Genomic DNA, 25,495 nt, shown 5'->3' on the forward strand with positions numbered 1-25,495 from the left:
ACTGATTCCAGAGGCTGATCCAAAACACCGCCGGCGGAGAAGAGGTATTCTGAGTGGACTTATAGTCTGATTCAGGAGGCGTGCACACCATCCATCGCTTCCGAGTGTATTACTCGCTAATGTTCAGTCTCTGGATAATAAAGCAGATGAGTTCAGGGCGAGGATCTCCTTCCAGGGAGACATCAGGGATTGTGACATACTCTGTTTCATGGAAACATGGCTCTCTCGGGATATACTGTCTCCATCCATACAGTCAGCTGGGTTCTCAGGACATTGCGCAGACAGGAATAAAGAACTCTCCGGTAAGGAGAAAGGCACGGGTGTATGTTTCATGATTAACTACTCATGGTGTGATTGTGATAACATACAGAAACTCAAGTCCTTTTGTTCACCCGACCTAGAATACCTCACAATCAAATGACGACCGTATTACCTCCAAAAATAATTATCTTCAGTTATAATCACAGCCGTGTATATTCCCCCTCAAGCCGATACCACGATGGCCCTCAAAGAACTACACTGGACTTTATGCAAACTGGAAACCACATCTCCTGAGGCCGCATTTATTGTAGCTGGGGATTTTAACAAAGCAAATTTGAGGAAAACGCTACCAAAGTTCTACCAACACATTGACCACTCGCTCTGAGAAAACATTGGCCCACTGACAACATTAGACCACTTCGAAATGCCTACAAGGCCCCTCCGGCAAATCTAATCACGACTATAGGCAGAAACTCAAACAGGAAGTACCCGTGCTAAGGACTATTCAATGCTGGTCTGACCAATCGGAATCCATGCTTCAAGATTGTTTTGATCACGAGGACTGGGATATGTTCCGGGTCTACAGACAATCATGGACTACAAAGGGAAAACCAGCCGACGTCTTGCTTCCGGACAAGCTAAACACCTTCTTCGCCCGCTTTGAGGATAACACAGTGCCACCGACGCGGGCCGCTACCAAGGACTGTGGGCTCTCCTCCGTGGCCGATGTGAGTAAGACATTTAAGCATGTTAACCCTCGCAAGGCTGCCGGCCCAGACGGCATCCCTAGCCGCGTCCTCAGAGCATGCGCAGACCAGCTGGATGGAGTGTTTACGGACATATTCAATCTCTCCCTATTCCAGTCTGCTGTCCCCATTTGCTTCAAGATGGCCACCATTGTTCCTGTATCCAAGAAAGCAAAGGTAACTGAACGAAATGACTATCGCCCCGTAGCACTCACCTTTGTCATCATGAAGTGCTTTGAGAGGCTAGTTAAGGATCATATCACCTCTACCTTACCTGACACCCTAGACCCACTTCAATTTGCTTACCGCCTCAATAGATCCACAGATGATGCAATCGCCATCACACTGCACACTGCCCTATCCCATCTGGACAAGAGGAATATCTATGTAAGAATGATGTTCATTGACTATAGCTCAGCATTCAACACCATCGTACCCTCCAAGCTCATCATTAAGCTCGGAGCACTGGGTCTGAACTCCGCCCTGTGCAACTGGGTCCTGGACTTCCTGACGGGCTGCCTCCCAGGTGGTGAAAGTAGGAGAAGGTGAGGGCCCTGGGAGTGTGGTGCCAGGAAAATAACCTCTCACTCAACGTCAACAAAACAAAGGAGCTGATCGTGGACTTCAGGAAACAGCAGAGGGAGCACGCCCCTATCAACATCGATGGGACCGCAGTGGAGAAGGATAGAAAGCTTCAAGTTCCTCTGCGTACACATCACTGACAATCTGAAATGGTCTATCCACACAGACAGTGTTATGAAGAAGGCGCAACAGCGCCTCTTCAACCTCAGGAGGCTGAAGAAATTTGGCTTGGCACCTAAAACCGTCACAAACTTTTACAGATGCCCAATTGAGAGCATCCTGTCGGGCTGTATCTCCGCCTGGTATGGCAACTGCACCGCCCGCAACCGCAGGACTCTCCAGAGGGTGGTGCGGTCTGCCCAACGCATCAACGGGGGCAAACTACCTGCCCTCCAGGACACCTACAGCACCCAATGTCACAGGAAGGCCAAAAAGATAATCAAGGACAACAACCACCCGAGCCACTGCCTGTTCACCCCGCTATCATCCAGAAGGTGAGGTCAGTACAGGTGCATCAAAGCTGGGACCGAGAGACTGAAAAACAGTGTCTATCTCAAGGCCATCAGACTGTTAAACAGCCATCACTAGGCGGCTTCCATTTGGTTACGTAACCCTGCACCTTAGAGGCTTCTGCCCTATATACATAGACTTTAAATCACTGGCCACTTTAATAATGGAACACTAGTCACTTTAATAATGTTTACATATTTTTGCTTTACTCATCTCATATGAATATACTGTATTCTATTCTACTGTATTTTAGTCTATGCCACTCCGACATTCCTCGTCCTAATATTTATATATTTCCATTCTTTTATTTTCAGATTTGTGTGTATTGTGTGTAGATGTCTTCAATACTATTGTGGATAATCATGCTCCCTTCAGAAAACTAAGGGTTAAAGGTAGGCCGAATGCCTGGTGCACTCTGGAATTATCAGAAGTCATTCATAAAAGAGTTGATGCTTGGGTCAAGGACAGGAACACAGGATTAGGCCCGGACATGCAAGCTTTTAAGCAATTGAGTAATCATTGTATAAGACAAATCAAGAAAGGCTAAATCTGATTATTATGTAACTGCTCTTTCGGATTGTAATGGGAACCCGGCTAAATTCTGGGAAAACTGTCAAATCCCTGTAGGGTTCTACTTCCTCCTCTCTGCCACAACAAATTCATTCAGACACTGACCTCATTAAGGGAAAAAATGCCATCATTGATGCATTTAATCACCATTTTATTTCAGCAGGCTATCTCTTTGATATAACTTCTAAGCCTATTCACAATGATACTGGGCTGGATGCGGATACAGGAATGATCAGAGAAATGATAGTTAAAGTTTTCTCTTAGGCTATGTACAGAAAAATAAGTCCTGGATGCTTTGCTAGCAATAGACAACAAGAAATCCACAGGACCAATTGGATCCCGGTCTGCTTAAGTGTGCAGCGCCCATCATTGTTGGCTCAATAACCCACATTTTTTATTTAACATTGTTATCAGGAAATATTCCAAAGGTATGGAAATCAGCTCTTGTGCTGCCACTCCATAAGGGTGGGGATAGTAGTGATCTTAATAATTATTGCCCCATTTAAAGGCTTCCTTGGCTAGCTAAGATTTTTGAATCTTTGGTAAATGTACAACTTTGCTCTTTTTTATGTGAGAAATGTATTTGATCTTGTCAATGATGACACTAAAATGAAATGTGCTGCTTTGTTCATGGACGTGTCAAAAGCTTTTGATACTGTTGATCATGCTATTTTATTGAATAAGTTGTCCTCGATAGGCCTGAGCTCTGACGCCTGTTCATGGTTTCATGATCATCTTAGTGACAGAACTCAGGCCAAAGTGATTGATGGGGTTAAGTCTGGATTTCTTGAAGTGCATAAAGGTGTACCACAAGGGTTGATTTTGGGACCTGTTCTCTTCACTATTTATATAAACACCATTGGTAAATCTGTTTAAAATGGTAAACTTCATCTATATGTGGATGATACTATTATGTATGCTATTGCCCCGACTGTTGATCTGGCTGTGTCAAATTTTAAAGTGAGATTTTATAGCTATGGCTGATTTAAAACTTGTTGTTTTTAAACTCTCGTAAGTATGTTTCAGATTAACTACATGCTCACTCATTAGATGGTTCTCCAATTGAATGTGTTCCCACATAGAAATACTTAGACATTTGGATTGAGATGGATTTGATGTTTAAAAAACTATTGATGAGCTGGTTAAGAAGCTAAGATTTAAAGTTGGCATTTTCTACATAAACAGATTATGCCTTTCTCTAAGCAGTAGGAAGCAGATTATTCAGTCAACGTTTTTATCTGTTCTTGATTATGGTGATATTATTTATCAAAGTGCAGCTGCTATTACTCTTAAACCTTTGGATGCCATCTACCATAGTGCCCTTCGTTTTGTTACAGGTGACAGTTTTTATACTTATCACTGCATCCTGTACCAAAAGGTTGGCTGGACTTCACTAAAGACCTGTAGATCCCTACATTACTCCCTTTTTGTTTACAAGGCCCTACTTCATAAACTTCCGTCTTATCTAACTTTGCTGTTGAAGTATAGACACCTGAGTTATCTAAGTCGTTCACAGGATTGGTTAACTCTTGAGGTTCCTAGGGTCTCCACCGAGCTAGGTAAATCTGCTTTCAGTTTTAAAGCACCGTATTGCTGGAACAAAATTGTGTATAATGTGCATATACATTTACATTTCATTTAGCAGACGCTCTTATCCAGAGCGACTTACAGTTAGTGAATACATAATTCTTTTTTTTCTTTTTTTATTCTTTTTTTATACTGGCCCCCCGTGGGAATCGAACCCACAACCCTGGCGTTGCAAAAGCCATGCTCTATCAACTGAGCTACATCCCTGCCGGCCATTCCCTCCCCTACCCTGGGCCAATTGTGCGGCACCCATGAATCTCCCGGTCGCGGCTGGCTGCGACAGAGCCTGGATTCGAACCAGGATCTAGTGGCACAGTTAGCACTGCGATGCAGTGCCTTAGACCACTGCGCCACTCAGGAGTTATATATATATCTGTGTTGTATTGTGCACGGCACATTTGAAAAAGAGACTTAGGTCTCAATATGTCTTCCCTGGTAAAATAAAGGTAAAACATTTTTTTTATAAGGAAAATGTTATTATATATTTTTTCGTTTAGCTCACATAATATATTTTAAAAGTATGCATTAATGTGTTCGTAATGGAATAAATGTGGCAAAAACAAAATGTAGACATTAACAAATGCATTTCTATAGTTTCTAAAATATTTTTTACAATGGTGGGGGAGTGCCAAGATAGAGGCACGGTGGCATCAAAACAGCGCCCGGTGAGTCCTCTAGTGTATATATTAATCGTTGGATTAAGCCAACTTCAGCCCATAGTTGAATCTGTGCCAAAGATGTTCTCTGTTTCATTTTCAATATTTAATGTCACGTGCCCAAGTACAGTGAAATGCCTTTCTTGCAAGTTCTAAACCCAACAATGCAGTAATAAATATAAATGTAGTACTAAAAATAACATAAGGTAGAACAAAAACACATACAAATAATAATAATAACAAATTAAGTAGATAAAAGTTGTTCAGTAGCCTGTTGCTGTCAGACTAGATGCACTGGTACCACTTGCCATGCGAAAGCAGAGAGAACACTGTCGCATCTTCTTCATGACTTTGCAGGTGTGTGTGGACCATTTTAAGTCCTTAGTGATTTGGACACCGAGGAACTTGAAGCTCTCAATCCGCTCCACTGCAACCCCGTCAATGTGGATGGGGCGTGTTCGCCCCCTCGTTTCCTCTATTCCACAATCGGCTCCTTGGTCTTACTGAGTTGAGGGAGAGGTTGTTGTCCTATCACCACCCTGCCAGGTCACTGACCTCCTCCCTGTAGGCAGTCTCATCATCGCCAGTGATCAGGCCTAGCACTGTTGTGTCGTCAGCAAACTTGATGATGGTGTTGGAGTCATGGGTGGCCACGCAGTTGTGGGTGAACAGAGAGTACAGGAGGGGACTAAGCACAAACCTCTGTGGGGCCCCTGTGTTGAGGGTCAGCGTGGCCACCTCACCACTTGGGGTCGGCCCGTCAGAAAGTCCAGGATCCAGTTGCAGAGGGAGGTGTTCAGTCCCAGGGTCCTACGTTTTGTGACGAGCTTGGAAGGGATAATGGTGTTGACCGCTGAGCTGTAGTCAATTAACAGCATTCTCACATAGGTATTCCTCTTATCTAGGTGGGTGAGGGCAGTGTGGAGTGCAATTGAGATTGGATCTGTTGGGGCGGTATGCAAATTGGAGTGGATCTAGGGTGTCTAAGATGATGGAGTTGATGTGTGCCATAACCAGGCTTTCAAAGCACTTCATGATTACAGAAGTGAGTGCTACAGGGCAGTGGTCATTGTAGCATGAAGCCTTAGAGTTCTTGGGAACAGGAATGATGGTCAGTTTAAGACATGTCGGGATTACAGACTGGGACAAGGAGAGGTTGAAAATGACCTTGAATATTCCTGCCAGCTGTTCTATGCATGCTCTGAGAATACACTCTGGAATACTGTATGGCCCCGCGGCCTTACGAGTGTTGACCTGATTAAAGACCTTACTCATGTTGGCCTCGGAGAGCGAGATCACCCAGTCCTCTGGGTTGGTGGGGGCCCTCACACACAGCACAGAGTTGTTATTGTCGAAGCGTGCATAAAATGCATTGAGTTCATCTGGTAGAGAGGCATCATTCGGCAGATCACGGCTGGGTCTTCCTTTGTAATCCATAATGGACTGTAGCCCCTGGGTCAGAGCCTGTGTAATATGATTCCATCTTATTCCTAGATTGTCCTTTTGCTAATTTGATGACTGTGCAGAAGTCGTAGCGGGAGTTCTTGTACTTATTCCTGTCCTCAGCTGTAGGCTCAGGGTTGTCTGTAATAGCCCTCTGTGCGGTAGCCCTATCCTTTAGTTTAGCGCCAACCTCTGTGTTAATCCAGGGCTTTTCATTGGGGAACCTTCACTGTCGGGACAACATTGCCAATGCATTTCCTAATGAAGCCAGTGACGGAGGTGGTCAGCTCATCGATGTTATCGGCAGAGTCTCAATCAGTGCTAGCAAAGCAGTCCTGTAGCATAATCTCTGATTCTGATGACCATTTCTCAATGGAGCGAGTCACGGGTACTTCCTGTTTGAGCTTCTGCTTGTAAACATGAAGCAGGAGTATGGAGTCATGATCTGATTTGCCGAATGGGGGACGAGGGAGGGCCTTGTATACTTGCTTGTGGGTAAAGTAACAGTGGTCTTGAAGTTGATTGAAGTTGGGCATCACGTGTCTTAAAATCGCCGGCAACAAGGAAAGCAGCCTCCGGGTGCAAGATTTCCTGCTTGTTTATAACCTCATACTGTTCATTAAGAGCCAGCTTGTTATTTTTCTTGTCCTAAGGTAGAATGTATACAACAGTCACGATAACAGCTGAAAACCCCCTCGAGAGGTAGAAGGATCGACATTTGACCATAAGGCATTCCAAGACAGGTAAACAATGGGTTGAGACTTCCACTGCGCTCAAGTCGGCATGCCATTTGTTGTTGATGAAGAGGCAAACCCCTCCCCATCTCAATTTCCCTGACTCTACTGTCCTGTCCGCTCGGTGAATGGAGAATCCATTGAGTTAGATAGCCATGGGTGGTATCTTGTCCGAAAGCCATGTTTCAGAAAAGCAGAGACTATTGCAGCTACGAGAATCCCGTTGGTAAAAATCTGTGATCTAAGGTCATCCATCTAATTATCAAGTGACCAATGGAATGGAGGTTTTTCCCTTCGCCTTAATCCCCCCAGGACTCCCCCTCTCTGTAACGCCGGCATTTCCTCTTGGATACCCTGAAAATTGGGTCAGAATTACAGAAAGAGACCAGGGCAGATGAGTCGAGTCGAAGTTGAAGCTGGAATTGAGGGAAGTAACTGCTGATCTGATATTGAAAAGTTCTTGTCAGTTATAAGAAATGATAGTGGATACATTTCATAAAATAAAGTAAAAATAAACGCCAAAACAATCACAAAATAACAAAGTTGGGTCGGAGCTTGCAAAACAACGGCCATACAGTACGGTGCCATCTTTTACCCTTTTAGATATGCCAAATCTATTGATTGATGGATAAGTTCATGATGAATGTCTGCTGTTGCTGGGACACTTGTCAGCTACCTATCAATGATGATAAAACAAACTATAGCTCTTTGACAAAGCAAGTTCCTTTGGTTGCCTTGATAAAAGTCAATGCGATCGTGTGAAGATATTTGGCACATTCCTCTGCCCAGGCGTTGCTGACGCATGCCAAATCTTCAAACACCTGGATAGGTATTTTAAGTACCGGTTGAAACTGGAATTATTTCCCAATCGTTTCGTTCTGAACAGAACCATATTTCTTTTAGTTCCATTTTTTAGTTCCATTTTCTGTTCCATTGTTCTGACCAGCAAAATAAAGTTCTGAAAAGTCACAGTTTATATCGTTCCTTTCTGTTACTTTTGAAACCTCAAAATCATTTAAATTAATTTTTTACATTTAGTTTCGACATAAAGCTATTGGACAGACAAGTGTAGGGCGCGAGATGTGACTGAAATTTTGCAGGTGGGGAGAGAGCAAGATTGTGTGTGCAGAGCGGCACCAGAATTAAAATTACAACACGTCTTACCTTTTTGTAGTTAATAAATCCAATGTGAAAAGTGACAACTATAGCATCCTTAACTAATCCAATCTTCTCTATTAAAAAATCTCTCTCCCTAATTTCTGAATCACGATTGTAACATCAGTAGGCTACAGTAGACTATTCTTTGGAGGGGGAGGGGCAGGTAGCCTACACATGCACTCACACTGGCAAAGATTTTCAGCTGGCAGGCAGCCAGACATTGGAATATGTTTCTGAGTGACAGAGTGAGGGCTTTGCGTAAAATAACGTTATTAATCGGTTCCCATGCTTTTAAAATAATGCTTCTGTTCCGGAACAGTATAGATCACTTTCGTTCCCGGTTCTGATTCTGTTCCTCAAAATATGTTAGGGTTTTTGGTTCTGTTCCCTGAACCAGGGTTGCCAGGTCTAGCTAAAATGTCCAGAAATGACCACTAGCCCCCGTAAACTGGTGGGGCGTGACAGGTATATGGCCAATATACCACGGCTAAGGGCTGTTCATAAGCATGACACAACACAGAGTGCCTGGATACAGCCGTTAGCCGTGGTATATTGGCCATTTACCACAAACCCCAGGGGTGCTTATTGCTACTATAAACTGGTTACCAACGTAATTAGAACAGTAAAAAGTACTTTTTTGTCATACCCGTGGTATATGGTCTGATATACTATGGCTTTCAGCCAATCAGCATTCAGGGCTCGAACCAGGTTTATAATTGTAAATAAATCCCCTTTGCGCATATGTATAACTATAGATACATCCGACAGGACAGTTTGAGTGATGAAAGTTGGACAGAGGATCTCGAATTTCTGAGCAAGAAACACTTGGACGAACATTAAAAAAAAAATGTTAGGCTATTTTCTGGCAATTGTGCTGTTATTGTGTGCCAGATGTTAAGACTGCAAACTGTTATAAATGGCTCATTTGCAAGATTGACTTGTCATTTCAATAGGCATAGGCTACAGACTAAAATCTGGGTTTATGATCGTAACTAAACTTTGCCATGGTTTGTTTAGATAAAGGCAGGTAGCCTATAGCCCCTGATAGGCCTACATCTAATTTCAGATAGTCTACAGTAGCCTAGATAAGATGTAGGCAAGATGTCAACTGAACGATTTAGCAGCTTACTTAGTTCAAATTAACAGACACATTTATTCAACATGAATAGTGAGGCGATTTTGAGGTAAGAAGTGTTTCCCAACAGCCTACTGGAATAGGCTACTGAGGATGGTGTCATAATTTCAATCACTGAATTACATTTTAATAATATGTATATGAGGTGAATATGCTTGTCAACAATAGCCAGTGTTTATTTCTTTTTTCTTTTTTTACCTGTAGCCTAATCTGACTACTGTTACCTCCAATCTAATGCGTTCTAACAACTGATCGGCAATTGCATCAGAGCTTTGATAACTTCCAATTTAATTAACTAAACATGTCCATTAATAATTGCATAATAACATAAGGCTACAACAACAATAAACTGAAGTTATAGGCTATTTATTAAATTGCTTTGCCAGCTCCAGGTAGGCTACACAAGCGGCAAATATTGATTTGCAATGACGACAGTGATATCTTCATTTCAACATATTTATTGTATCAAGTGCTAGCCTACAATGGCATATAAATTAATAGGCTACTTGATGGCCAACAGAGGCAAATGTATCATTCTCCAAATGTTATGTCAGCTTCATTGAGGACTTTTCCCCTTAAAAAGAACCACAAGAGGGTTTTGTTGTGTTAATATGTTTTACGAAAAAAGGTAAGAGATAGATGTCTCCATAATGCACAGGTGATTCGTGGTAACTTAATTGGGGAGGACAGGCTCGTGGTAATGTCATCCGTGACATTGTTTTCAAAGTATCCCAATTTGGCTAGAAAATCGCGAACATGGCAAAACTGCCATGAACTGGTTCCAACCCCTGACTTTAAGCATAGTGTGTAGGGGCGGAGCTTATGTTTAACATACACTGCTCCTCCTCCTCTGTGACTGTGTGCTCCTCCTAATGAAATGCTCAACTCTCGAATTGAAGAGACACATTTGACATTTTAGTCATTTAACAGATGCTCTTATCCAGTGGTGGAAAAAGTACCCAATTGTCATACTTGAGTAAAAGTAAAGATACCTTAATAGAAAATGACTCAAGTAAAAGTGAAAGTCACCCAGTAAAATACTACTTGAGTAAAAGTCTAAAAGTATTTGTTTTAAAATATACTTAAGTATCAAAAGTACATGTAATTGCAAAAATATACTTAAGTATCAAAAGTAAAAGTATGAATCATTTCAAATTGCTTATGTTAAGTGAACCAGACAGCACAATTGTTTAAATTTTTATTTATGGGTAGCCAGGGGCACACTCCAACACAGACATAATTTACAAATGAAGCATTAGTGTTTAGTGAGTCCGCCAGATAAGAGGCAGTAGGGATGACCAGGGATGTTCTCTTAATGAGTGTGTGAATGTTCCTGTCCTGCTAAGCATTCCAAATGTAATAAGTACTTGCTTATTGTTTATAATTTGTACATTTTACTCCTTTTTCTCCCCAATTCCGTGATATCCAATTGGTGCAGTCTTGTCCCATCGCTGCAACTCCCGTACGGACTCGGGAGAGGCGAAGGTCGAGAGCCATGCCTCCTCCGAAACAGGACCCCGCCAAGCCGCACTACTTCTTGACACACTGCTCGCTTAACCCGGAAGCCAGCCGCACCAACCTGTGGGATGAAACACCGTACAACTGGCGACCGTATCAGCGTGAATGCGCCCGACCCGCCACTGGAGTCGCTAGACATGCCGGCCGGCCAAACCCTCCCCTAGCGACGCTGGGCCAATTGTGCGTCGCCTCATTGGTCTCCCAGTCGTGGCCGGCTGCGACACAGCCCGGGATCGAACTGTAATGACTACTTTTGAGTGACAGGAAAAATTTATGGAGTAAATTGTACATTATTTTCTTTAGGAATGTAGTGAAGTAAAAGTTGTCAAAAATATATATTGTAAAGTAAATTACAGATACCCCCCAAAACTACTTAAGTAGTACTTTAAATAATTTTTTCTTAAGTACTTTACACCACTGCTCTTATCCAGAGCGTATTATGGTGCTATTGCCACGTTCAAAAATAACTGGGAGCTCGGAAATCTCCGACTTCCGACTTCAGTTTGTTCAACTGGGAACTTGGAAAAAACGAGCTTCAACTGGGAAAAATCGTTTTTTTCAGAGTTCCTTGTTTTTTTTTAAACGCATTGAAGTCAGAGATTTCCGAGTCCCCAATTCTCCGTTGTTTGAACGCAGCATTACTGTAGTGAATGCATAAAAAAAAAAATCGTAGCCTACATGGAAACGTTAATACGCGAATATAAACCTCGCAGCTCGAATGTGATATGCGCATCCACATAATTATTGGCATTATTAGCCTAGGCGTACTCAAACATTGCGATTTTGACATTCGAGGTGTGCTTATGTTATTTGTATTTAACTACACAGCCCATTACTTGCACCAACTTTTCATTATACGATGTGTGAATTCTATAGTCAAATTTAGACGCCAACAAATCATAGTATTTGGGTAATTTTTTATTCACTTAAGTTTTTGAATGTTTTCTTTTATCGTCTGCTCCAATCCGTGGTTATGCACGCGGAACCTTTCCCATCAATTCAGGTGGCACATCGGATGAATTTGCACTGCGCACTCACTCACCAAGCGCCGCATTTTTGAAACATGGCAGCACAGGTGAGTCGGCATCATGCATTTATAAAAAATTATTAGTAATGTCCCCCCTGTTTTTGAGATCGTAAACTATAGCGATGTTACATTTATTATGCGAATATGTTAGACTTAATCGCTTTCTCAGGTCCTGCCCTGAACAGGATGATAGTGTTGGGAAGTTCTATGAATGAAGCTAGCTAGCTACCGTTAGCTAGCTAACATGCAACCGTTAGCGTGCTAGCGCTTGCAGACGTTATTGTACCTTTTTACAAATCAACATAGGGGAAGTGATCCGATTATTTTACTAATATAATGACGCAGATAATGTTATTACTGCAACGTTGATTACCAGCTTGAGATGCTGTGTAATGTTGACAGTTGGCTTAGCCAAAGTTAACGTTAGTTAGCATTGAAGGGCCAGCGGTTTACGGTTTTGGCGAACTTTGTTGTGGGTAGGTTCTATCACTATGACAACCAATTGACCGACTGAGCAGCTCTAGTTAAGCACATCGTTTCTAAACTTCTCAGCGTTAGTTTACTGCATATTTACCTGCCCAAACTTACCTCAATAATCAGAACACAAATGTTATCACAATTAAACAGATGGCGACTACAAAGGTTCCAGAGGTCCGTGACATCACGAGGATTGAGAGAATCGGTAAGGGCCACAAAGTAATAGTCAATTGATCTCTACTAAGTCCAGAGATGTGTTTTGCGTTGTATCTATTGTATTTACACAAGTGTCTAAATCATAAACTCCATATTTCAAAAAATGTCCACCTCTAACATGTGGCTGAATGTTTGTATTTCCCCATTAGGAGCTCATTCTCACATCCGTGGCCTTGGGTTGGATGATGCCTTGGAACCTCGTCAGGTAAACAACCAACAATCATAATCCGACTTTCTCAAACTACTGTGACACCACTCAGACACTGGCCCCATGTTTTGTGGTCCCGCCTAAATCATGTGACCTGCTTGTCATTCTCTGCCCTCTCTCTCCTCTCCACCAACCCCCCCTCCCCTCCAGGTTTCCCAGGGGATGGTTGGACAGCTGGCGTCCCGTCGTGCAGCTGGTCTCATCCTGGAGATGATTAAAGATGGCCACATCGCCGGCAGGGCTGTCCTGATCGCTGGCCAACCTGGCACTGGGAAAACTGCCATCGCTATGGGTACTGATGGATGGCTCATTAAGTTAAATCAAATGTTATTTGTCACATGCGCCGAATACAACAGGTGTAGACCTTACAGTGAAATGCTTACTTACAAGCCCTTAACCAACAATGCAGTTTTAAGAAAGAATACCAAAAAAATCAACGTTGCAACTCCCGTACAGACTCGGGAGAGGCGAAGGTCGAGAGCCACGCGTCCTCTGGAACTACTGTGCGTTAGTTTACTGACAAAACTCGTAAATGGGATGAAAGAAACCAAAACGTGTTTCTCAGAAGTGTAGCAAAGGTTGCAAACAATGTGCATGCTGCAAACAGTGTCCACCCCGAAAATGTTAATGGGAAGACTGGAATAAAAAAGATTTAATGCAGTAACAGAAATTACCGTAACCAAACTAACAAACATTGTAGATTAGAAATTATAGGAATTAACGGTACATGTACTACTGGTGATATATGTAATGGGGAAGTGATATACACTAACAATCAAACGCAAACAATTCACTCAATGAAGTTATGAAACAATGAATGTGCACAAATTGGCGGGAGAAAGCGCATTCTGGAGTGCATCTGGGCATATGGTCAATCCGACGTCTGCATTGGCCATGCAGCATTTACGGTGACATGGCCTCAGTAGAAGTCAGGGCATTCATACTTGTTGCTCTTCGCGGAGCAGTGCAGAGCTGTTGTCAAGGAAGTGAGTTTGCGTTTTCTACAGGATGTATGGCCCCACCTACCGTCAACCAATCATGTCAATGCAGAGTTATGCAGAGCCCTCTGCATTGTTACATTTGGGAGGCGCATGGCGATGCGGTACAGAGCTTGATTTGGTCTCTGCATGCCTCTGGAGGCTCCGCAATTGCGTCACACCCTCCATAAGGAGCCTCCCGAACACATTTTCGGATCATGCCTAAAATGGCTTTTAGTCTAGGCCTCTGCAATGGATTAGTTCACTGAGATGGGCATATACAGTATCTCACAAAAGTGAGTACACCCCTCACATTTTTGTAAATATTTGAGTATATCTTTTCATGTGACAACACTGAAGAAATGATACTTTGCTACAATGTAAAGTAGTGAGTGTACAGCTTGTATAACAGTGTAAATTTGCTGTCCCCTCAAAATAACTCAACACACAGCCATTAATGTCTAAACCGCTGGCAACAAAAGTGAGTACACCCCTAAGTGAAAAAGTCCAAATTGGGCCCAATTAGCCATTTTCCCTCCCCGATGTCATGTGACTCGTTAGTGTTACAAGGTCTCAGGTGTGAATGGGGAGCAGGTGTGTTAAATTTGGTGTCATCGCTCTCACACTCCCTCATACTGGTCACTGGAAGTTCAACATGGCACCTCATGGCAAAGAACTCTGAGGATCTGAAAAAAAGAATTGTTGCTCTACATAAAGATGGCCTATATATATATATATATATATATATATATATATATACACACGTGTGTGTATATATATGTGTATATATATATATATATACACACGTGTGTATATATGTGTGTATATATACGTATATATGTGTGTGTGTATATATGTGTATATATACGTATATATGTGTGTATATATACGTATATATGTGTGTGTGTATATATATATATATATATATATATATATATATATATATATACGTATATGTGTATGTATATATATATATGTGTGTGTGTATACACTACCGTTCAAAAGTTTGGGGTCACTTACAAATGTCCTTGTTTTCGAAAGAAAAGCAATTTCTTTGTCCAGTAAAATGACATCAAATTGATCAGAAATACAGTGTAGACATTGTTAATGTTGTAAATGGCTATTGTAGCTGGAAACTGTAGATTTTTTGTGGAATATCTACATAGGTGTACAGAAGCCCATTATCAGCAACCATCAGTCCTGTGTTCCAATGGCACGTTGTGTTTGCTAATCCAAGTTTATCATTTTAAAAGGCTACTTGATCATTAGAAAACAATTTTGCAATTATGTTAGCAAAGCTGAAAACTTTTGTGCTGATTAAAGAAGCAATAAAACTGGCCTTCTTGAGACTAGTTGAGTATCTGGAGCATCAGCAGTTGTGGGTTCGATTACAGGCTCAAAATGGCCAGAAAAAAAGAACTTTCTTCTTAAACTCGTCAGTCTATTCTTGTTCTCAGAAATGAAGGCTATTCCATGCGAGAAATTGCCAAGAAACTGAAGATCTCGTACAACGCTGTGTACTACTCCCGTCACAGAACAGCACAAACTGGCTCTAACCAGAATAGAAAGAGGAGTGGGAGGCCCCGGTGCACAACTGAGCAAGAGGACAAAATACATTAGTGTCTAGTTTGAGAAACCGATGCCTCACAGGTCCTAAACTGGCAGCTTCATTATATAGTACCCGCAGAACATCAGTCTCAACGTCAACAGTGAAGAAGCGACTCCGGGATGCTGACCTTCTAGGCAGAGTTTCTAATGATCAATTAGCCTTTTAAAATGATAAAACTGTAAGTCGCTCTGGATAAGAGCGTCTGCTAAATGACTAAAATGTAAAATGAAACAATTAAATTGGATAAGCAAACACAACCTGCCATTGGAACACAGGACTGATGGTTGTTGATAATGGGCCTCTGTACGCCTATGTAGATATTCCATAAAAATTCAGCCGTTTCCAGCTACAATAGCAATTTACAACATTAACAATGTCTACACTGTATTTCTGATCAATTTGATGTTATTTTAATGGACAAATGTTTTTTTTTTTTTTTTTTTTAAACAATGCCATTTCTATGTGACCCCAAACTTTTGAACAGTAGTGTGTGTATATATGTCACTGCTCGACTAATATGATCTCGGTCAACCAACAGCCTAACGCCCAAACATCGACCAGTCGACTAAATGGTGTCAACCCTATTGCAGCTTTAAATCTCTCTTTGAGTACAGCTGTCTGGTTGATGTTGACTTCATCAAATATTTATCCTCTTAAACAGTTTAAGGTTTAAAACTTGTAGACTGGTATAGATGAAGTTGCTATTATACAACTTTTTGATAACATACTTTTTAAACGATTAAACTTTTCTATCTTAAAAAAAACTCATCCACTGTCATGGGATTTCTTCAACATTCTAAAGGTCCCATTGTTAAAAACACCGACTACCAACATTCTAGTCACTGTAAAAAAAGAAATGACACTTTTGCAAAAATCAGCTACTTTGACCACATTACCAATAAGTTATACAAAAACTTAGAGGGTGTGGACTCTACTTCTCTGCTTTTCACATCTAAAATCAGAACAGAAATATATTCTACCGATCAAATGTTACAGCTGTTTTAGTAACCGCATCGACTACATTTTCTCAACATTTTAAAAAATCACTGACATTTTGACCACTTTCCCAACAAGTTAGAGCGCATTAAATAGAGCGCATTAATTCTTAGTCTGCTTTTCCAATTTAAAATCAGAACTCTTCTTCCACTACAACAAAAATAATTTTAATGAACTAAAGAAAGTCCCAACATTTTTCTTCATGGAGGGTTAAGCATCATCAAAATACATTTGATGAAAATAATTTGGATTTACCTGTTTATTTGATTCTGTTGTTGATAATGGTGATCCCTCTCTTGCCTGTCCAGGTATTGCCCAGTCCCTTGGCCCAGACACCCCCTTCACAGCCATGGCCGGCAGTGAGATCTTCTCTCTGGAGATGAGTAAGACCGAGGCCCTCAGTCAGGCCTTCAGGAAAGCCATTGGAGTCAGGATCAAGTGAGTTCAGTCTTCTGCTCAGTTCACTTTATTTGCCTCATTTAGGAATTTGTCATGTGTTTTAAGTTAACAATCAACGTTTATACACCACAGTGTGAGAACGAGGGAATAGAGTCTACATTAGTATTTCTTTTTGGTGTGTTTTTGTTCTTGCATTTATTGATATTCATGGTGTGTGTGTGTTTTCAGAGAGGAGACTGAGATCATTGAAGGAGAAGTGGTGGAGATACAGATTGACAGGCCAGCCACTGGAACGGTGAGTTCTGACTCAGGCCCTCTCTCTCTCAGCCCCCCTCTCAACTCTCTCTCTGTGCTCTGTCTCTCTCTCTCTCTCTGTTTAGTGTGAGTCATACTCATGAGGTGTGTATTGGAGAGATGTATTGATTGGCCAATTTAATTTGAGTCTGTGATTGTCTTCTGATAAGACTCCATCAATCATTTAGAGAGACAGATTGGCGATAAGAGAGAGACTGTTCTGTTAGTATTTAATTTAACAGCAGCAGCCTTATTACAGATGCGAATCACAGTGAAAGGATATTCATTTTGGGGAGCTGATAATATGATTTCTGGTTTGGAATATTTTGGCTGCACTCAGATGTTTCATAACAGTTATTTAAACTTCAGTGTTCATCCGTTGCTCAATACAGCACACAGCGCCAGAGTTTTTAGCACACTTGAGGTTAAAGTATCAAACGAAATGTTTTGTCACATATAGCATCTTTCTCATTTCCCAGTAAACTTTCTAACCTGTTGTTGTTGCTGCTCGTAGGGTGCCAAAGTGGGTAAGCTGACCTTGAAGACTACAGAGATGGAGACTATCTATGACCTGGGCAGTAAGATGATCGAGAGCCTCAGTAAAGAACGCGTTCAGGCTGGGTGAGTTCTTCTAAAGTGCAGTACACACTCATCATCCACTAGGGGCCATTGACCATGGTCCCGTGTAGCTCAATTGGTAGAGCATGGTGCTTGCAATGCCAGGGTTGTGGGTTCGATTCCCACGGGGGGCCAGCATGGGGAAGGGGGGGGAAAAAATGATGCACTCACTAAGTCGCTCTGGATAAGAGCGTCTGCTAAATGACTAAAATGTAAATGTAATGGTCGTGTTCATTGGGACATAACGTAATAAAACAGTGTTTAGTTATTGGACAGGTCCAGGTAGACCCTCCCGGTTTCGGTCCGTTTTCTTCACTTGGTGCCTAATGAACACAATAAAGATCTTTATTCTATGCTCTGTGGTGTTATGACTTTGTTGAGTCCATTCAGTACTATAAATCCAAAGACTTCTTTCCCAGGGATGTGATCACCATTGATAAAGCCACAGGGAAGATCAGCAAGCTTGGCCGCTCCTTCACCAGAGCCAGAGACTACGATGCTATGGGAGCACAGGTACACATTGGTCCTAGACACTTGTAATCATTCATGTCATATTTTACAGTGGCACGATACAACTGAACATTGAATCGAGCTCCAATCAGTTATAGTCAGCATCACTGCTATCTGCATTAAAGTGAATGTACGATTGCCTAGGTTTCATGGGTGGGCATTTTAATTATGGCATGTGTAAAAAATAAATCTACTGTTTGCTTTTTGCTCCTCCAGACACAGTTTGTCCAGTGTCCTGAGGGGGAGCTGCAGAAGAGGAAGGAGGTGGTGCACACAGTGTCCCTCCATGAGATAGATGTGATCAACAGCCGTACACAGGGGTTCCTGGCCCTGTTCTCTGGTGATACCGGAGAGATCAAGTCTGAGGTCCGCGAACAGATCAATGCCAAGGTGTCTGAGTGGAGGGAGGAGGGAAAGGCTGAGATCATCCCCGGGGTGAGTCTGTGTGTGTTGGTGGTTTCCCAGACATAGACTAAGCATAGTCATGAACTAAAAAGCTTGCTCGATTCTCCATTGAAAGTGCTTTTTAGTCCAGGACTAGACTTAATCTATGTCTGGAAAACTGGGCCGAAATGGTCCGTGTTTAATGTTCAGTTGAAAGCCCTCCTGTATAGTGAGTTCTTTATTTTTGTCATTCCAGGTGCTGTTCATCGACGAGGTGCACATGCTGGACATGGAGTGTTTCTCCTTCCTGAACCGAGCCCTGGAGAGTGACCTTTCACCTGTTCTCATCATGGCCACCAACAGAGGCATCACACGGTAATTTTCTACCCTACAGTCTTCGACTGCTCCCACTATAATCTGGGTGTGGATATGGGCCACGGAAAGAACATGATGGTGACATGTTTAGAACCTGCATAAAGAGAAAATATAGTTTTGCCAGTCGTTTAAAGGGGCGATATGTGATTGGTTCATCCATTTTTAGAATTTTAAAATAATGATACTGTTTATACCATTTGATTCTTTACGAATATAACTTATAAAGGCCTCCGTAGTTTATTTGAACTGTTTTACCCCATCAGAACCCCAAATAAAAGCTTGTTTTACTCCATAGTTTGTAAACAATGGGTCAATCCATATATGATTTCAATCACTTTCTGACTGCACCCCTTTTGATTTGAACGAAACCTTCCATACATGTTTGCCCATGGTAGAAGTTGTCAAAAAGTTACTTTTTGGACCAGAATGGCAAAACATTCAGGAGATGGAGGTGCTCAAAGTTGACCCATTTTGCATACCCCACCCTACCATGAGACATCCATGTCTTCATCACTGAAGAAGATAGACAGTTAGGTTTGATATAATTTGAAAGCTTACGAACAGGGTAGTCAGACTATTTTAGAATTTCTTGAATTATAATTATTTTGTCAAAAGTGTCATTTTTTAAACCTTTAACATCAATGATCTAAAAACGTGTTTTTCAAATACAGTGCTGTGAAAAAGTATTTGCCCCCTTCCAGATTTTTCAACCAAAACCTAATATTAGATAAAGGGAACCTGAGTGAACAAATAACACAAACGTAATACTTATTTCATTTATTTAATAAACAAAGTTATGCAACATCCAATGCCCCTGTGTAAAAAGTAATTCCCCCCTTACACTCGATAACAGGTTGTACCACCTTTAGCTGCAATGACTGCAACCAAACGCTTCCTGTAGTTTGTGATCAGTCTCTCACATCGTTGTGGAGTAATTTTGGCCCACTCTGGCAGAACTACTTTAACTCAGACATTTGTTGGTTTTCGAGCATAAACTGCTCGTTTCAGGTCCTGCCACGACATCTCAATCGGGTTTAGGTCTGGACTTTGACTAGGCCATTCCAAAACTTGAAATGTGTTGCTTTTCAGCCTTTCTGATGAAGACTTGCTTGTGTCTTTTGGATCATTGTCTTGCTGTATGACCCAGCTACGATTCAGCTCACGGGTGGATGGCCTGACATTCTCTGATGGGGCCTCCTGAGTGGCGCAGCGGTCTAAGGCACTGCATTGCAGTGCTAGAGGCGTCACTACAGACCTGGGTTCGATCCCAGGCTGTGTCGCAGTCGGCCGAGACCGGGAGACCCTTGAGGTGGCGCACAATTGGCCCAGCGTGGTCCGGGTTAGGGGAGGGTTTGGCCGGCCGGGATGTACTTGTCCCATCGCGCTCTAGCGACTCCTTGTGGCGGGCCGGGCGCATCTACGCTGACTTCAGTCGGTAGTTGTACAGTGTTTCCTCCGCCACGTTGGTGTGGCTGGCTTCAGAGTTAAGTGAGCAGTGTGTCAAGAATCACTACGGCTTGGCAGGGTCGTGTTTTGGAGGACGCATGGCTCTCGACCTTCGCCTCTCCCGAGTCCATACGGGAGTTGCAGTGCCAATTGGATATCACGAAATTGGGGAGAATAAAAATACTAAAAAATGTCTCTGATGCAGAGCAGAATTCATGATTCCTTCAAGGATGGCAAAGTTGTCCAAGTCCTGTGGTTGCAAACCATCTCCAAACCATGAGATTGTTACTGTAGAATTCAGTGTTTGGTTTTCGCCAGACATAACGGGACCCATGCCGTCCAGTTCTGACCACTTCTACCACGGGCAAATATGTATGGAAGGTTTTGTTCAAATCAAAAGGGCTACAGTCAGAAAGTGATTGAATTCATATACTGTAGAACGACCCCAATGAAATTGTAAACAAACACTGTATAGCCTCAAACATGGTTAACTATAATATCATGGATGGTCAGTCTTTACATCCATAGCCCTGTCTATTAATTTAAGATTGGTTACATTTCTCCAGCCCCATCCCTCAGCTGTTTACTGAAACCAAGTGGGGGGTTGAAAGCTTTGTTATTGTTTGGACTGCAGATTGCCCCTTTAAAGTAGTGCTTCTCAAGAATGGCAAATACTCAGTCTTTCCCTCTGTTCTGTCAGTATCCGAGGCACCAACTACCAGAGTCCCCATGGTATCCCCATAGATCTACTGGACCGCCTCCTCATCATCGCTACCTCCCCCTACACTGAGAAAGAGACACGGCAGATCCTCAAGATCCGGTGAGAATCACCCCTCTAACTCGCCAAGCCTGGGCTTTAGCAAGCAAACAAGCTGCACCATGACTTACATGATTTAAGTTTGCAGACAGTCTGCAAAGTTCAAGGCAATTATGGGTTTGAACTGATGTATCATGCCATATCGGATGACCGTGGATGATTCAGGATTAAAACCTATTCCAATATTGGACTGAAACACCATCTGAAATGTGTTTCTACTGTGTGTGTCCGTCCAGGTGTGAGGAGGAGGATGTGGAGCTGAGTGAGGAGGCTCACACTGTCCTGACACGTATCGGCCAGGAGACATCGCTGCGTTACGCCATTCAGCTCATCAGCACTGCAGGACTGGTGTGTCGCAAGCGCAGGGTGAGTCTCAGCCAATTCATTCATACTCACTTACCTAGTAATGCACGGGGGGGAGCAAAGCCTCTCACATCCATACACACACTGATGTTAGAATTACTCTGAATTCTCATGTTTGTTTCTCCTTATATATCCTTATTTTACCTGCTTCATTGTTTAATGCAATTATATTCATTCAAGTCTACATTAGTTATTGAAGGACAGAACTAACAGATAGCTGGGCAGGGCACCCCTAGTCTTCTTGATTACTGCTTTCTTGCTGTGGAACCATTTCTATGTTGATGCTGAGAGTTGCCAGTGCGTGATAGATGTTTGTGCTTCTCTCTCAGGGAACGGAGGTGCAGGTGGAGGACATTAAGAGGGTCTACTCTCTCTTCCTGGACGAGTCCAGATCCTCACAGTACATGAAGGAGTACCAAGATTCCTACCTTTTCAATGAAACAACACGTGAGTCTGCTATTCATCTCTGTCATAGAGCAGTGTTTCTTAGGGGTCCCAAAGGGGTGCACATTTGTTTTTGCCCTAGCACTACACACCTGATTCCACTCAGACCCAGTTACAAAGCTGATGATGTTCCTGTAGTTTGTGAGGCGGACATTTTTATTCTTGAAAGCAACTTTGATAGAAGTTGGCAAATGTTTTCACTGTAAGTTGAAAAGGTCATAACATGCTACTACGTGAATAGACGCCTTACCTACATCTATGGGAAATGCACCTTATAGATGTGCTTTGAGGGCAGGTGTAATGGGTGAAGTGACTCTTACTGTATCTCTTTTTGATTTTCAGAACCTACAATGGACACCTCTTAATTGATACAGACTGCAGATCATTTTTATAGCACGTTCTCCTGTGAAGTTCTTCTGTTTTTTGTTTTGTTGCCATAGTCCATTGACGTTCTCCATTAAGACCTTATGGCTGAAATATCCATTCCTCTGATACTGTGTTGACTTACCTCTGTCTTTAGATGTCGTTTATTGTTTAATGGAGTTTAAATGTACATGAAACCTACTTTTTGATTACATGTTGTTTTTCTCGTTGATTTTATGCAAGAATTGCCTAAAATGTAGTGTTATCATGCATTGATTTACGACACTTAACTTCATGAAACAAAGGCAATGTAGACGTTGGCAATGTTCTTTTAAAGAGTTGAGTAAAATGTTTTGGATTTGAAATATATTTTCTCTGTCACAAAGACCTCAAGTGCTATGTACAGTACATCCATGGTCTCCCTACTACAAAGCTAGCCTCATGGGGTACCCCTTTTGTTACATCAGGATGTGGTGTGCTTTTTGTTTTGTTTTTTGTGTGAAATAAAATTAGTATCTCAAAGACCGTAGTTGGCACTGCCTCTTTTGTCTGTGCATCTCTGTACTGTAGTGGAAGTACCACTAGATGGCAGTGAAGGGCCATGTCTCATCCTGGCACATCTCCGAAGCTCAAGGGGGCTCTATGGCTTGTTACAAGTTCTTCATTAGGGCTGGCAATTGCCAGGGACCTCATAATATGATATTGTCACAGTACTTGGGTGCCGATACGATATGAATTGCGATTCTCACGTTTCTATATGTATAGCGATTTGATGTTCCGAACTTATTGCTCACTATGTTTGCTGCAGAGAGATGAGAGCTCATGAGAAAGAGTTTACAGTCATGGAAATAAAAGTGCAGAAAAGGATGACAAATACCGAGGTTTTGGCACAGGTACAGCCGACTAGCGCTAGCTAACGCTACCTAGCAAAAATAATAATAATCGAATATCGATATACAGTGGGGAAAAAAAGTATTTAGTCAGCCACCAATTGTGCAAGTTCTCCCACTTAAAAAGATGAGGCCTGTAATTTTCATCATAGGTACATGTCAACTATGACAGACAAAATGAGAAAGAAAATTCCAGAAAATCACATTGTAGGATTTTTTATGAATTTATTTGCAAATTATGGTGGAAAATAAGTATTTGGTCAATAACAAAAGTTTCTCAATACTTTGTTATATACCCTTTGTTGGCAATGACGCAGGTCAAACATTTTCTGTAAGTCTTCACAAGGTTTTCACACACTGTTGCTGGTATTTTGGCCCATTCCTCCATGCAGATCTCCTCTAGAGCAGTGATGTTTTGGGGCTGTCGCTGGGCAACACAGACTTTCAACTCCCTCCAAAGATTTTCTATGGGGTTGAGATCTGGAGACTGGCTAGGCCACTCCAGGACCTTGAAATGCTTCTTACGAAGCCACTCCTTCGTTGCCCGGGCGGTGTGTTTGGGATCATTGTCATGCTGAAAGACCCAGCCACGTTTCATCTTCAATGCCCTTGCTGATGGAAGGAGGTTTTCAGTCAAAATCTCACGATACATGGCCCCATTCATTCTTTCCTTTACACGGATCAGTCGTCCTGGTCCCTTTGCAGAAAAACATCCCCAAAGCATGATGTTTCCACCCCCGTGCTTCACAGTAGGTATGGTGTTATTTGGATGCAACTCAGCATTCTTTGTCCTCCAAACACGACGAGTTGAGTTTTTACCAAAAAGTTCTATTTTGGTTTCATCTGACCATATGACATTCTCCCAATCCTCTTCTGGATCATCCAAATGCACTCTAGCAAACTTCAGACGGGCCTGGACATGTACTGGCTTAAGCAGGGGGACACGTCTGCCACTGCAGGATTTGAGTCCCTGGCGGCGTAGTGTGTTACTGATGGTAGGCTTTGTTACTTTGGTCCCAGCTCTCTGCAGGTCATTCACTAGGTCCCCCCGTGTGGTTCTGGGATTTTTGCTCACCGTTCTTGTGATCATTTTGACCCCACGGGGTGAGATCTTGCGTGGAGCCCCAGATCGAGGGAGATTATCAGTGGTCTTGTATGTCTTCCATTTCCTAATAATTGCTCCCACAGTTGATTTCTTCAAACCAAGCTGCTTACCTATTGCAGATTCAGTCTTCCCAGCCTGGTGCAGGTCTACAATTTTGTTTCTGGTGTCCTTTGACAGCTCTTTGGTCTTGGCCATAGTGGAGTTTGGAGTGTGACTGTTTGAGGTTGTGGACAGGTGTCTTTTATACTGATAACAAGTTCAAACAGGTGCCATTAATACAGGTAACAAGTGGAGGACAGTGGAGCCTCTTAAAGAAGAAGTTACAGGTCTGTGAGAGCCAGAAATCTTGCTTGTTTGTAGGTGACCAAATACTTATTTTCCACCATAATTTGCAAATAAATTCATTTTTTTTCTCAATTTGTCTGTCATAGTTGACGTGTACCTATGATGTAAATTACAGGCCTCTCTCATCTTTTTAAGTGGGAGAACTTGCACAATTGGTGGCTGACTAAATAATTTTTTCCCCCACTGTACATACATACATACAGTGAGGGAAAAAAGTATTTGATCCCCTGCTGATTTTGTACGTTTGCCCACTGACAAAGACATGATCAGTCGATAATTTTAATGGTAGGTTTATTTGAACAGTGAGAGACAGAATAAAAACAAATAAATCCAGAAAAACGCATGTCAAAAATGTTATAAATTGATTTGCATTTTAATGAGGGAAATAAGGATTTGACCCCTCTGAAAAACATGATTTAGTACTTGGTGGCAAAACCCTTGTTGGCAATCAAAGAGGTCAGACGTTTCTTGTAGTTGGCCACCAGGTTTGCACACATCTCAGGAGGGATTTTGTCCCACTCCTCTTTGCAGATCTTCTCCAAGTCATTAAGGTTTCGAGGCTGACGTTTGGCAAATCGAACCTACAGCTCCCTCCACAGATTTTCTATGGGATTAAGGTCTGGAGACTGGCTAGGCTACTCCAGGACCTTAATGTGCTTCTTCTTGAGCCACTCCTTTGTTGCCTTGGCCATGTGTTTTGGGTCATTGTCATGATGGAATACCCATCCACGA

At 42.2% G+C, this 25,495-nt stretch overlaps 1 protein-coding gene across 1 annotated transcript; it reads left to right on the forward strand.

Annotated features, from left to right (window-relative positions):
- The first annotated feature begins 11,933 nt into the window (after positions 1-11,933).
- On the forward strand, positions 11,934-22,948 carry ruvbl2 (RuvB-like AAA ATPase 2). The gene is made up of 14 exons (XM_084177971.1): positions 11,934-11,975; positions 12,555-12,609; positions 12,770-12,825; positions 12,979-13,120; positions 16,719-16,848; positions 17,038-17,104; positions 17,618-17,724; positions 18,141-18,234; positions 18,448-18,666; positions 18,872-18,990; positions 21,137-21,256; positions 21,490-21,619; positions 21,946-22,063; positions 22,403-22,948. Exons 1-14 carry the CDS (start codon positions 11,964-11,966, stop codon positions 22,423-22,425), a joined length of 1,392 nt encoding a protein of 463 aa, XP_084034097.1. The 5' UTR covers positions 11,934-11,963; the 3' UTR covers positions 22,426-22,948.
- Positions 22,949-25,495: the final 2,547 nt, after the last annotated feature.

The sequence above is a fragment of the Coregonus lavaretus genome (assembly GCF_964263955.1).
Source record: "Coregonus lavaretus genome assembly, chromosome: 15".
NCBI lineage: Eukaryota > Metazoa > Chordata > Actinopteri > Salmoniformes > Salmonidae > Coregonus > Coregonus lavaretus.